The sequence below is a fragment of the Polyodon spathula genome, chromosome 10 (genome assembly GCF_017654505.1).
Source record: "Polyodon spathula isolate WHYD16114869_AA chromosome 10, ASM1765450v1, whole genome shotgun sequence".
In the NCBI taxonomy this organism is placed as follows: Eukaryota; Metazoa; Chordata; class Actinopteri; order Acipenseriformes; family Polyodontidae; genus Polyodon; species Polyodon spathula.
In genome coordinates, this window is record NC_054543.1 from 45,936,959 (window position 1) to 45,951,291 (window position 14,333).

Consider the following 14,333-nt stretch of genomic DNA (forward strand, 5'->3'; position numbering starts at 1 on the left):
AGCACATTTTGTAAGGGGGAAAAAAAATGCTGAGATTATTAAATCAAAGTACATTTTACGAACGCACTGCCACGAGCCCTATCTATTGCCCATCAGCAGTATGTCATTATGATACCTGACCCGTTTTTTAATAAAAAACGAACTGCTTTCTCCTCTTCAACCTATGTGTAAATCAAAGCAGAAATACAGTAATTGAGTTGACAGCACTGTCAAGTGATGTTGACGAGAGAACATTGCATACACACACACACACTAATAATAATAAAGTAACACAATGTATAAATAATTTGAATCCAGAAGAGAATTGTATTTGCTTTTGATTTTACTTTCTGCAGTGCATTTTCTCTACTCACAAATAAACAAACAATAAATGTACAACATTGATTAATACAGATAAAACACGGTATCTCCAGTAATAATGTTATTACTTAAGGAGTCAGTTGCAGGGAAATTCTGAACCCAAAAGGTGTGAACCTGCTACAGTTAAACCACAAGATTACAAAAAGTGTACTGTGTACGTAAAGCAAGTGCTTTGGGAAGCCATACTGAAAACACACATTTGACTTTTCAAACTGTTTAAACTTATTTGCACTGCAAATTAGCCTTTATTGGCTTCACTTGTTTAAATGTGACTTGAAAAAAATCGCATGAGATGACTGAAACAAGGAAACCTGTGAATTCCTGGATTCTTTTTTTTTTTTTTTGGTGGTTAACTGAAATACTTCTGCTCAGCTGTTCTACCATATAACATGTTTTCTAAGTACAGGGGCGGAAAAGTTCTGTTGTAAGCATCAGGCAACTGGAAGCCAATTAGAAAGAAGCTCTTTACTGTAAGTGCTGCATTATTCTGTTGCAGTAAAGCTTAGATTGCCAGTTTTACTAACGAACGATATGGCATACTAAATAAGGTGAAAAACAACCCGTCAGGCAAGCGGCAGACATACAGCAATCAAAAGCATTTCAGCAAAAAATGGGTTCATACTGTGAATGGACAAATAACGTATACTGAAAACTGCATCACTGGCATGTCTCACATTCCCAGTTTATTTGTTTTTGTCTTGCAATCCATCCCATAGACAATCCTGCTAAGAGAACCTGGATGAACAATACATGGTATAAAAACCTATAAACACTATTCAAGCTGATTTGCTGTCAAAGATACTGGAGCACAACCAATCTGACATGGGGTTTGAGGTCCGGAAGTCTAAACGGGAAGTCTCCAGGCTGGGATTTTATCAGTTCTCAAGGAAAGCCACGTAGTCAGTGAGTCTGGCCAACTGCTGCTCGTTAGGAACCATGGAAACAGGGGGAGGATCTGTGGAGCAAAAGAACAAAACCTTCATTATATAAATATAACTGATTTACTAATTGTCATCTCTTTGTTCATAAAACAGTAAAATCAAATCTTGAATGAAGATGTGTTTAACAATATATATTCAATTCAACCTCCATTCTTATACTAAAGTCACATTGAGAGATGCAAGACAGAGGTACGAGTGTGTGTGTGCATGAAAGATGTATATACATCTTGAGATTTAAACAAGATTTAATTGACCCAATGTGGTCCAATGCTAAAAATACAATAACAGTGAATATAAAGATATCTAGACCAAACAGAACAAAAGCAAACCCCTGTCCAAACCTAATGAACTAAAACAGGCATCAACACCACAAAAATAAGTCACTAATGTCAACTTTAAAACAGCTAGCCGTAACACTAAACATCTGTTTAGTTGTTATCTGCCAAACAGAGGCTGTGTACCCAAGTGCAACAGTGCCACCTACCTGGCTTTCTGGGCATTACCATCCTTGTGTTTGGATCTGCCTGCCAGCCTTGACTTACAACCCCTGGGAAAACAAAAGGTAAGACAGAAGAATTGGAAAAAAGTCACTTAATTTTCAAGTCAACTACTTTTCCAAAGCTGCTCAAAATTGTGGCTTCTCCCAAGACACCTCTCACCATATACATTCAAGTTAAGAGAAAGAAAGTGACCCTTCCATACAACTACTAACTTCAGCAGGCTGTCACGATGGATATGCTGTATAAAATTACAGATATCTTAATACATTGTCACACACTGTAATGTCTTTTTTATTCAGTGTTACCTTTCACAGCCTCCTCTACCGAATATCCAACAAAAGCAGCAAAATCATCAGCAGTGATCGAGGTGTATGCCTGAGCTACGAGTCCGAAGGCTCTCCTCCGTGTCGCTTCTGCACAGACAGAAGAAAATAAATGCAACTGAGTCCCCCCTTCCCCAACGCACTGGAGCTGAAACAGTCAAGTTAGGGTGGGAGTAATAGCAAAAACTAAAATAATAACGTTGATAGCTTAAAATGGCCATAACGTAATGGTTTATTTTTTTCAGTTTAATGAATGAAACATGTGTTTGCAATTAAGCCCCTGTCTGCAACTGTTATTAGTGATTCTAATAAAGTAGTATAATGATGCCAGACAGAGCTGGAAACATAAGCCTTTAAAATGACTGCTTATTGAATCTTGATGCTGCTTGGTGTGGTTTGTATTTGAACAGGTTACATCCATTTCATTCCTATCGCAGGGTCCTGTCACCCTCATGTGGTACATAAGGACACAGAAGGACCTTTTTATTTTAAGTGTCGTCTCGTGCACACTAGACTACTAACTGAAAAAAAAAAGACAAATAATTGCACTTACTACATATTGTGTTATTTTCTATAAAATTAAAACAGGATTAATAAGTTAATATATACAGTTCACCCTGCCTCCTCTGATGCAAGACTGTCTTCTCATTTTGCACTTTGGGTAACTTTTAAAATTAAATTTTAAAGCCTTGGCTACTGTTCTTTTAAGTGCTGAGCAGATGTGTGAGCAAGCATATCACTAACTGCACCACTGCATGCACAGCAGTCACTTTGACATAGGTTCCATTGCAAGATGATAGTGTCAACCTCTGTTTTATTTTTGTATTTGAAAATGTTCCAAACATTTATATTGTGATCAAAGGAAACAGATGAGCAACGGTAGTCTCATTTCAATCCTTGAATTTACGACAGGAGCAATTTAATTAAATATATTTCTGTAATGCAAGTCTCTACTTTGCACATTAAAAGGAGATTCCCCCCCCCCCCCCACCATTTCTGATGCATGTATCTCTGTGAAGCAAAACAAATCACTGAATTAATTTTTAAAGACATTTTATTTCATAGTACATGTTAAAATTCAACAACCAAAATTATTCAAGTATTTCAAGTGTAATTTCAAATAATTTCAACTAACTGAAGAGCTAACAAACATTCTATTATTGAAACTCTAATTTAAACTATCCCGATACAATGAAAAAAAAAAAAAAAACTTTAAATATGTAAACTAATACAAGTGTACCGTGTTAGAATACAAACTGACAGTATGACAAAACAACGTTTAGATTTAAAAAAAAAAAAAAAAAAAAGTCCCATTGAATCAAATACAAAAATATATAAAAATAAGATAAAAAATTGTTCATTTTGTAGCAGAACAAAAAAGTTTTACATCCTTCAGAGTGAGCAAATCGTGAATTTACCTTGATTTTCACAGCAGCAACCTCAGGTTTCAGCAACCTCACTCCATTTCAGTTTAAATGTTTACATTATTCTTTGCACAGTAAAATCCTGAGTTGTTTATTGACCTCAACACCTTTTCCTTCTCGCTGTGTTTTGGTCATCCCCAGTCATGCCAGGCTTCTTAAGCGCACTGTAGACATTCCCGTACTGCTAACTGTCCATGCATTATTATTCTTCCTCCTCCTCCTCCTCCTCCTTCTCTACCACCTCCTCTTCTGCCTCTTCAAACTCCTCAGCATCCTCTGTTCCAAAATCTATATTAGTGAGAATGGCCTCAACATGCTTTGTGATGAGGGTGAAGTGATCCATATTCTCAAAACCCGGCTCGGTCTTCTGAACCACGGACAGTTTTGCTGCATCTCTTGTCTTTGCAATGAGATCTTTGCTGTTCATCAAGAATTCGGCCACACCAGGCTGGTCCATGGTTTGGATAGCTGTCTCCACCAGCTGGGAGCTGCCCTGCAGCTGGTCCTTGCACTGCTGGACCAGGGTGCGCACATAGCTCATTTTCTCCTCCTGCTCTTGGCTGATCTTGCTCAGCAGCTCCGCTTTTTTCTCTTCTAGGATGGCATAGAGCATGTCAAATTTCTCCCCCAGGGACTGCTTCTGCGACTGGCTGTTCTCTGCGATGATCTTGCATACATCTTCAAGCTGATTCATAACAGCCTGGACATAGCTGTTTCCAGTGACCAGCACGTCAATGCAATTGCTGAGCTCTGTCTTCTTAGTCTGGTAGATGTTCTGCAGAGGGGACACCTCGCAGTCCTTGTGTACCCCAAACACTTTGCACATGGAACAAGTGGGGACCTGACAGGTAATGCAGTAGATGTTGATCTTCTCATCCTCATGCTCTTCGCACGTGGGCTCATCACTCTCCTTGCTCTTCAGGAGGGGGCTGGTGTTGCCCACCAGCTGTTGCTTGTAGATGTCAATGATGTTCTCCACCAGCAGGTTCCTCTGCAGCCCGTGAACCCCATGGCGGTCCAGGACCACCTCAAATCGGCAGGTGGGGCAGCGGAATATCCCACCGGAGTAGTGATAAGGGTTGTGAGCTTCATAGAGGTCATTGGCACAGCTCCTGCACAAATTGTGCTGGCAAGGTAAGATAACCACCGGCTTGCTGAACATTTCCAAGCAAATGGGGCAGCTCAGCTGCTTCTCTAAGTTCTCCATAGGACTTGAAGGTCTGACGATATTACTGGTTTTGAAATCCATCTTAAGGCTTGTTGGCCAAGATTTGCTGCTCACCTAAATACTAAAATGCTGTGCCCAACTCCTTTTTTTTCTCTTTTCAACAGCGATTTGTTTTCTCCTTCTCAAACAGCTTCAAAATCTGCTTCGATAGCTGTGAGTTAGCTTGTGTCTCTGTCGAGGGTTATTTTGATCTGTCTGACACTTGGCTGTAGGCCTCTATTTATATCGGTACTGCTGCTCACTGTCATACGATCCTCTGCCATTCCTCTCGGCCTGTTTGTGAGCCTGGATTCTGAGGAATCATGTCCTGGCTGTCACATGCAAGTATGAGCAACACCCACACACCCCCATCCCCACAACAGCAGGGCTATTGAGTAAGGGCTTGCTCTTTTTAATTCAAATATACACTGCCCTGTGACAGGGACAGTCTGTTCAACTTGCTGGTTTCATCATAACATGTGAGACAGCCACACCAACAAGATATAGAATCAGCTGCTTTGTAAACATCATTCTGGGATCAATGCTTTGAGGTATTTATTTTCAGTACTTCATGGTGGAAGGCTGAAATCATTTCCTACTACTGATGAATGGCACTTGTTTTTTACTTTCAATATAATGTTTTATTGCTATCATTTTATAAATGTTCTCAGCATAGTACAAAGTCCCATGTGAATACCCCCCCCCCCCCCCCCAACCCCACAACACACACACACACACACACAATCCCAAAGATCTTGTTGCAAACAGTGCTTGTGCAATACGATTATGCAGTTACAGTTGTATATTTGTTGTTATGCAAGACTGTTCAAAATAACTTCTGGTACACAGACAGGACTATCAACAAGCTACCGGGTATTTTATTTCTTATCCTTTCTAAACAACCATGAATGAGGTTAGGGCTGGAGATAGAGCCATCAGTGCTCTGTGGTTCTGAATAAGTAAAAGCAGAACTGAATGCTTTCTCAGTCCAGAAGTAAGTCAACCTAAAGACACATTTTTACCCCGTCTGAAGTGCATTTGTAAGTATAAATCTGTACATGTATATAGAAGGAATTAAAGGACATACATATATACGATTTATGTGACCTTGTTACTGTTACTACTAGAAATTAGTATTACATTGCAACTTTTTGTACGCATTCTTGCAGGACTAAGACCAACCTTGAAACTAACAGGTTTTCGACTAGTGTTGAAAGTGAGGGGAAAAAAAAGAAAGTTATATCATCTATTTAAAAATAATCAAGAAATATTGCCTTATAATGCATGCAAGGACATTAAAAGTGCAATATTTCACAGCAAGCAATTGTGTATACAAGATGGAATCACGAAGCATGACACCCAAGAGTTACTGTCAATATTATCTACTGAAAAATTGGTTATTTCTGCTTAAATTATTAAAAAGTTATTTCCAACAGAAATCATGCATATGAGCATTACTTGTGGAGGAATATGCATGTTTGCACGTGGAAATGAAAGAAGAACTTACTTAACCTGTAACATTCTCACTGAAAACTCCACTATCGGTAATCAGTCGCTGAGGAAGGTTTGATAAGTGATGTTGGGCTTCTCTCACTGATTTCCAGCATCAGTATATTAGTACTTATTTCCAAACTAAAAAATACAAGAACCAGACTGACAGGGTTGTTCTAGTATACGACTATGCCATCAAATGAGAATCCCTCCAATTGCACAGACGCTTTTAGCCAATATTACATGTACATTTATTAACCTTGATAACAAACATACAAGCAATGTTAAATAGTGACTAAAAAAGTGAAAATGTACAGGTATACATCTTGGAGAGAAGCATTTGAAGGGCTTTCATAGATGATATCCTGTGATAAACTGCGGACATGATCACGCCTGCTAAATAAACAAATAATAATGACGGCTGACAGTGAACTGAACTGTTCGTACCTTGGAGAGCCTCCATGACGGGCTGAATGCACTCAGACCACTGGTGAGCTGCAATAGCTGTGTATATTCCCGGGAAGTCTCGCTGCCAGATCCGCTGCCCTACTGCCCAGATTGCTGCCAGCTCCATGTTCGACTACGGAGAAAGAAAATAACTTTTACTTTAAACAATCACTGCACTTATAAGTAGGATTTCTGTTTTAGAAAATATCTATCGGTGTATGGCACACTCAACAATAGTGGCTGCTCAGGGGTCTTAAGAGCCACTGATTTTTACTTGATTAGTTTTATTATTCTTTTTTTCTTTGGTTTTTAAATGGTAAAACACAAAGGGCACTACAAATATGATCAGTGTTTAACAGCCAGCAAATACTTACACTTTTAATAGCTTGGGGAATTCTCTTCCAAAGGTACCGACCATTATTCCTTGAAAAAAAATAGAAAAATAACAACAATTATAATTTAAATAACTGAACGAACAGAAGAATGGCTGGTTATTAGAATGACAACCTTTAGCTGATTCATGAATCTAATTACTGAATCTATGCTGTTGGCAGGCCTTAACCTTTTTTTTGTCCGTCACTGGATTTCAGTTTTAAATAAAATAATAATTTTATAATCCCTCTTTCAGTGTGGGCTGTTGAAAAATAAACTTATTTTACAGTACTGTCGCCAAACTTTAAATCAATTCAAGACCCACCTGTTCTCTCTTGCCTTCCATGCTCCTTAAGCCTGATATCTGCTATTAGCTGCTGTGTTGCTGCTACTATTTCACGTATTATGTTACTGTCATGTATTATGCACTTTACACTGTATTAAATGCACTATTTCATGTATTATGCACTTTCCACTGTATTAAATGTATTATACTTTTTTTCTCTGTATTTAAAGTATTATGGATTTTCTTCTTGTTACTGCATCTTGTAACATGCTTTGTAATAGTGGTCCACTATGAAAGGCGCTATATAAAATAAAGATTGATTGATTGATTGATTGATTGATTTCTTATTAATATATTTTTTAATTGCAGAACAGTAGAAATTTTATGGTACATATTTAAAAGAAACTATTTTGACTTAATGTTATGGTGTGTGATGGGGTGACGGTCCGAGTTAATTATTCAATAACCAGTTACACCTGGAATCATTTTATACAAAAATAAACTTATTTAACATTCATTCCATTTACAATAAACATTAATAAACATTAATTATGTTTCTTCTCATTTATATGTATTTGTTTACAAACACTACCGTTAAACTAGTCTATTGCTTACTCATTATCATTACTACTCTCTAGTCCTCAACCATTACCAGTAAAAACTGATCATCAGCATTACCCCTCCTCTTGGAAGATTACCCAACATATGGCTATAAAAAACCCTGCTGGCACTGCACACAGAAAAGAATCCCAAATTTGCAGTTGTTTATGTTTCCTTTCATTCAATTTATGTTTAGCGCTTCCCATGTGTTCTATAATGGCCTGCCTACCAGTGTAATCTACAGCCTTATTGCATGAAGTACAAAACAGCACATTACCATCAATGTGAAATTCGTCCTTGCCAAACTTGTTGATCCAATCTTTAGGGGTGATTGTTACTGTTTTCTGCATCTTTGAACAGCTCTGGATACTGACTGAAGTAAACTGAAGCCTCATTCAACACTGAACTTGAATATCGGAATCAGTTTTATTAGACAGGTTGGTTTACGTAAATTTAAAGTAAAGTTGCCTGTGTTAATGTTTGTATATGGTACGTGCACTGATTTGGGTATTATCAAACAAACAAAAAAGCCTTGTTTGTTTTTTGCCCCTCCCCAAATGTAAAACAAAAAAATCTGCAGATCCCTGCTACTGAGCTACATAATCAAATTGGTCATGTGATAGTAAAAGGCAGCCCTCAGTCTGCTTTGCGTTAATATATATGTAAAGGCAGGCCCTGGTCCTAGATTGCAGGCCTTAGGCTACATTGAAATGGTGGCCTAAATCTAGGCCGGCCCTGGGCTGCCTTTTTTTGGAGTGTTCACACAGAGAAAAGGCAGCCCTCAGCCGGTCTTAAACTGCAAGTGTGAATAGGGTCTTAGTCATAGGAAAACGCAACAACCTTTATGTATCTTTATGTATACAGGTCAAATAAATACAACTCCACTTAAAGACTTTACAGCTAGACTGGTCTGGCAGTGGAAAAAAAAGACACATTTCACTCAGAACAGCAGCTGAACATATGCACGCCTCTGTATTTGTCAGTATAAGGCACTGACACTAATCCCGTGGTTATCAAGGGTAGAGTATCTGTTCTCAACCTGAGTAGAATGCACTTGTTAAAACTTACATGTCATTGTGCAGGAGATACAAAGCGAGCAGCTGGCCATACACCTGAGGGGTTGCTATTCCACCAGGAGCCTAAAGAAAATAAACACATGTTGTATTTATTACACAAGACCATTTTATCTAAAGCTAAGCACTTGTTTTGTGTTAATTTCTTTAGGTGACTAGAGCCTTATCAGTACAAATTCTATTGCCAGTATGAAATAAAAAAGGTTGCTGCCAGTAGTTTAACACGTTTTAGAGAAAAATAATGGATTATATTAAGAAGTTACAGACACTGGCAGTGGGAAATGTGTTAGTAAAAATTTTCCTGGTAGTAACCTCAGCTTCTTTTGTACCCTCACTAGTAACAAACCCTTTGACTCGTGCAAAAGTATGTTTACACTTTTCAGCAATTGTTTTTCGAGTGCTTACCAGCAGTGTGCGTTGTAGCAATCATTGCAAACCTCTTTTGCATAAGTAAAGTGTTTTGGGGACAAAAGATCTAAATAAAAGGGGCGTCTACGCTATCTTCTTTAATTATGCAGTGACTACATGAAAATGAAACAGGATTGCATTACTGCCAATGGGGGATAGGGATTGTCCAGTGCGATTACACATAACCAAAACGAAGTTAATGTGTAATAAACGACAGGGGGGGAAAAGCGTTAATAAACAGTCACACATACAATAATAGTATTACTAATACACATACTCGGCCAGGAAATTACAGAGATTTAGTAATGCTGCTAGAATAAAAGCTTAGCTGTTTCAGTTTCAATCTGGTCTAGTAAATTAAATCACTTTAATAATACCGCACTGCACACATCTAATCTAAGTGACTTTACGTTAAACTTCACAATCATGGATAATAATAATAATAATAATAATAATAATAATAATAATAATAATTAGATGTCATGATTACAACATTAATGTTACTGTTGTTATTATCACAATTCCCACTGGTTAAAATGGTCACGCATTACTTACTACTCGTCCTAAATAGAACTTTTTTCTTCTTTTTTAATGGCTGTAAAACTCTGACTTGTTATGTGTATAATTACCTCCAATTCCTGTGCCTCGCATTGCTCCAGGAGTTTGTTGTAATTCTCGTCCATTAAGACTGCCTCTGGCATGGCGGTCTGCAGAATGAAAACAGCAGCTGACTGAGTCTCTTCCTCTTCCGTGGAAACCGGGGTCACGCAGCTCCGACCGTTTGTTTTAGCTCTACGTTTTATGCTTCCCTCTGCTGGCGTGGAGGCTTATTATTATATTCAATTACTGAACAAGCACAAGCAATACATATTCTTCTAGGTATATAAAAGGGAATATTTATAAAATTACACGAAAAATAATAAAGTATTGCTAGAATACCATGCTGGAACATTCTGGGCTATTAGCAACGGGTTTGTATTTATTTATTTGTATGTATATATATTGCATTAGCATTTTGTATATCTAAATTGAATTTCAATACGTTTGCTTGATCATACACACTGTTTGGTTTAATAAGTACTCAGTGTATGCCTTCACAAACCCATAATACTGTAATGTCATTGTGTATTGTGTACTGCATTGTAATTCAGTTGTATTGTGTTCAATTCCCCCTCTGTATTCCCAGCCGTTGTTGGTCAACTGGATCTCTGCGGAAATGTAATCTGCCCGTGTTGTGCTTTCTGCGTTCCCCTGTTATTGGCTGTTGTTTGTCTAAGCCTATTGGTCGTGGTGTGTGGCTGAGGACCAATCGGTACCTGACTACAAAGGGACGGAGCGAAGTCACAAGAGGGCGCTGCGCGACCAATTGTGTGTGTGTTCTCAACGCTGGACGGTTCAATGTTTCAGGATTGCAGAGAAGCAGACAGAGCAGTGGTCTCTGAGGAATTAAAGCAATTGAACTTGAATCAAGCGTGTTGTCTCCTTCCTTTCTACTGCCTGCGAAACGCTACAATACACACTAGGCATGTAAAGTAGACTAGTATGTTTAAGTGTTCACAGTATCCCCATACTCAGTAATATGCAGAATTATAGGCTGGGTTACCATAACTATAACCATTGACTGTTTGATCCATAATAAGCCTGAATTTAAGGGTTGGTCGATCTTTCTCAATTGTAGTCTCCAGCGATGTCTATATATCACCAATGACTTATTTAATGTATCCAGAAAATAAAATGCAGCAAATTAACACTAGATGTGGCTATAAGTAAAATTGTCTGGTGGAGGTCAATTTGACAGGCTCAACAGATGCTTTATTGGCATGACAAGAGCGCTCAGGTATTGCCAGAGCTTTTTTTTTTTAATACAAAACAGAAATAATAATACAGATAAAATTACAGAATATAACAAACACAAAAACCATTGTCTTTCTCTCCATGTTTAACAAAACTATTATTATGGCCTAGCTATGTATTATTAGTTTGCTTTTGCAAGTTTAGGTAAACAATTGTATTACATTTAAAATGCCTCTCTTTAAAACAGTAGCTATTTTGCTTAATTATCAAAAGAATAACAGCAATACGTGAGTAATTTATATGGGCTCATGATGAAAACTAAGAAAGATCAGCCATCTGTGAGCTACCCTCTTATACGATGGCCATGGTTTAGATGGCATCACAATTAACCTGCCCTCGATCCCCAGGAGCTCTGTACAGCAAAGCTTGTTTACTGTTTCCTTTCTCAGAACAGACAGGATGGGCCGGCTCCTGCCCCACTAAACATCATCAGTGTGTGATCCTGAAGGAAACGTGGGACAGCCTATCCCCAGACATAGGGCATCGCAGGGTCCAGGATCCACGCAGGCTGCAGGAAAGCACTTCTCTGAGACATCCGTGGCAGAATCATGCTCTTGATGGACACAGAAGCTGCTGCAGCACTTGAATGACATTTGCAGTGGATTACAGAAGAGGTTATCTGGGAGGCTATGTTGTTGTTAGCACACCAGTTTTATGTGTTATGGGAACCACCCTGATAAACGTCAGTCTTCTTCATTTCCTGTAGACTGTTCCTGTTTAGAACTGTGCTTTAATAACACAGGAAATGGAAAGTGAGTGTCTGTGATGTCATGTATTTTATTACGATTTCTTCTCATGGGCTGCAGTGTTTGTGAGTTTATTTCCCAAAGGTTTTCTGCATTCTGCCTGCCTGGCACCCTTTGAAAAACAAAAACTAAACCCCGGCATGGTGCACAGGGTGAGTCATACAGCACAGGTTCACATCCTGGCTGTGCTAGTCTTTGCTAGGGACTCCGAATTGCTCTACAGCAAACCCTGCTGGCCAGGTGCCCAGTGAGCTCAGAGTAGACACGTGCAGGGCTGGCTTTTGTCCTCCAGAGGCCAGTAGCTCGCTGACTTGTGCTCTCGAGTTCCTGGGTGAAAAAGGAAGCTGGCTTGGTCGTGGGATCGGAGGACGCCCACTGAATCTTCGGGTCTTCTGACCCATGTGGGAAATTGCTGCAGTGAGGAGAAAAGCGATTGAGCATTCCAAATTGGGAGAAAATTATAATTGAACACACAAAATAAAAAGTAAAAAGATAACCAAACTGTACCAGCCGCACAGTGATTTTTTCAGAAAGCCTGGATGTTTTAGAAGGAAGATCTGTGCATCAGGTGATTGTACTTCAAACGTAACTCCGCAGGTTGCCATATCCTTTTTTACTTTAATTCAAAACGAGTGGCTGGGAGTCCATTCTAGCGTTCTGTTATTTGATGGAGCTCATTATTTTTAAGTAAATGGAGTGTTCAGAACAGGTCTGGAAAAAAAGGAGCTGGAATCTTACTACACATCTGGACACTAAACTAATACACTGATCTGTATGAAACAGATTTTCAATGTGCTCAATAGCCATTCAACAGGAACCCTCCCAAGAAAATTGTGAGCTGTGTGAAAAAATACTTGCTGACTCTGTACAGGACCTGCCTCCTTCCCTTGTTCCCTTTAGATCCATCTTAGTAATGACTTTTGCCTGTACTTTATCTATCAATTAGGTACAGTTGTGACCGACTAACACGAACTAAAACAGCCTGCACGCTGGCTTGGTCTGGGAGGGCTTCCCGTTTTGATTCCCCAGGGGAGTGTCCTGTTGATCTTGCCATTTCCAGGGTCGAAGGGGTTAATCCTTATCTAACTGGACTCAGAGACTCGGAGACTCTGACCACAGGTCATGTGATTGGTCAGTTTGAAATTCCCTTTCCCTCTTCAAATTGCTCATTTGGTTAATGCAATCAATTTCTATCTGCTATTTTGTGTTATTTATTTACTTATTTTAATATATTGTTTACCCAGGGCAGCCTGGCTGAGATGCCACATCTTGTTTTTCAGAGGGGTTCCGTGTATAGACCTTTTCCATAGATGTGTGGGACCAGGGCAGATGGATGAGAAAGGTGATGTAAAGCATTGCATGCTACCTGATCTCTTAAAATGGAGTAAAATAAGGTAACTTTTAATTCCTGTTGAAAGTTTACAAAGATTTTCCTTCATTTGAAATGTGTTGTAAGACCAACAAGGCAAATCTCTAAGGCTTTGTATAAAATGCAATAACCATCTGTGTTTGTAGGAGCAAGGCATACGCCACAGAGGAAATCTAATTTGCCAAAATATCTTGTCAAAGAAACGTTGTTTCTGACTAGCATCAGCAATGGGACTGGACACAAGAATGTTTTAAATAAACTTTTAAAACTTTCAAATCTGCCCCCAGTTGTTGACTCTGCAGAGTGTTTTCACCAGCTCTGTGAGTCAGTAAATCTAGTGTTTTTTCTTACAGAGATCGGAACATGGTGCCTCTGCCTGCTGCACATTAATGTATTCAGACCTGCTTATTAGCTTCATTTTTTTACACCCATGTGGTAACTGTAGCATGGCTTTCTAAATTATATATATATATATAATTTATTTTATTTTATTTTTTTAATTTTATTTTTTTAAGATAGCACCTTTCATAGTGAACCACCATTACAAAGTGCTTTACAGAGGTAGGTTGTGAACTGTGCATTATATGCAGAGTCACTTACAATAGGACATTGATTTAATATCTCATCCAGAGGATGGAGCACAAGGAGGTTAAGTGACTTGCTCAGGGTCACACAGTGAATCAGTCAGTAGCAGGGGTGGGATTTGAACCGGTGACCTTCTGGTTACACGCCCTGGACTTTAACGACTGTCAATATTTTCACCCCAAGCAAATATTTTAAAGTGATAAGTGATGGTTCTGTTTTTAACTCTAGTGTTTGTTTTGTTTGAGTGTATATAAAGTCACCAAGAATGCCATTGCTATGAATTGGACACTGTGTTAGGTTATGTGTGTGTATACGAATTACAAAAAAGGAGATTTACAGAACTGCTT

The 14,333-nt window shown here is 38.7% G+C and overlaps 2 protein-coding genes across 3 annotated transcripts; both read right to left on the reverse strand.

Annotated features, from left to right (window-relative positions):
• Positions 1 to 304: 304 nt before the first annotated feature.
• Positions 305 to 10,342, reverse strand: LOC121322438 (COP9 signalosome complex subunit 8-like). 2 transcript variants are annotated; one of them, XM_041262405.1, is made up of 7 exons: positions 10,062 to 10,177; positions 9,020 to 9,090; positions 7,068 to 7,116; positions 6,694 to 6,826; positions 2,107 to 2,214; positions 1,786 to 1,848; positions 305 to 1,315 (listed from the first exon to the last, which is right to left on the reverse strand). In XM_041262405.1, the coding sequence occupies exons 1-7, from the start codon at positions 10,131 to 10,133 to the stop codon at positions 1,236 to 1,238; spliced, it is 576 nt and encodes a 191-aa protein (XP_041118339.1). In that variant the 5' UTR covers positions 10,134 to 10,177; the 3' UTR covers positions 305 to 1,235. The 2 variants fall into 2 exon arrangements, with proteins under 2 accessions (XP_041118339.1, XP_041118340.1); XM_041262406.1 differs by lacking the exon at positions 2,107 to 2,214 and having other exon boundaries at positions 10,062 to 10,342.
• On the reverse strand, positions 3,161 to 5,029 carry LOC121322437 (E3 ubiquitin-protein ligase TRIM63-like). The gene has a single exon (XM_041262404.1). The coding sequence runs from the start codon at positions 4,795 to 4,797 to the stop codon at positions 3,751 to 3,753; it is 1,047 nt and encodes a 348-aa protein (XP_041118338.1). The 5' UTR covers positions 4,798 to 5,029; the 3' UTR covers positions 3,161 to 3,750.
• Positions 10,343 to 14,333: the final 3,991 nt, after the last annotated feature.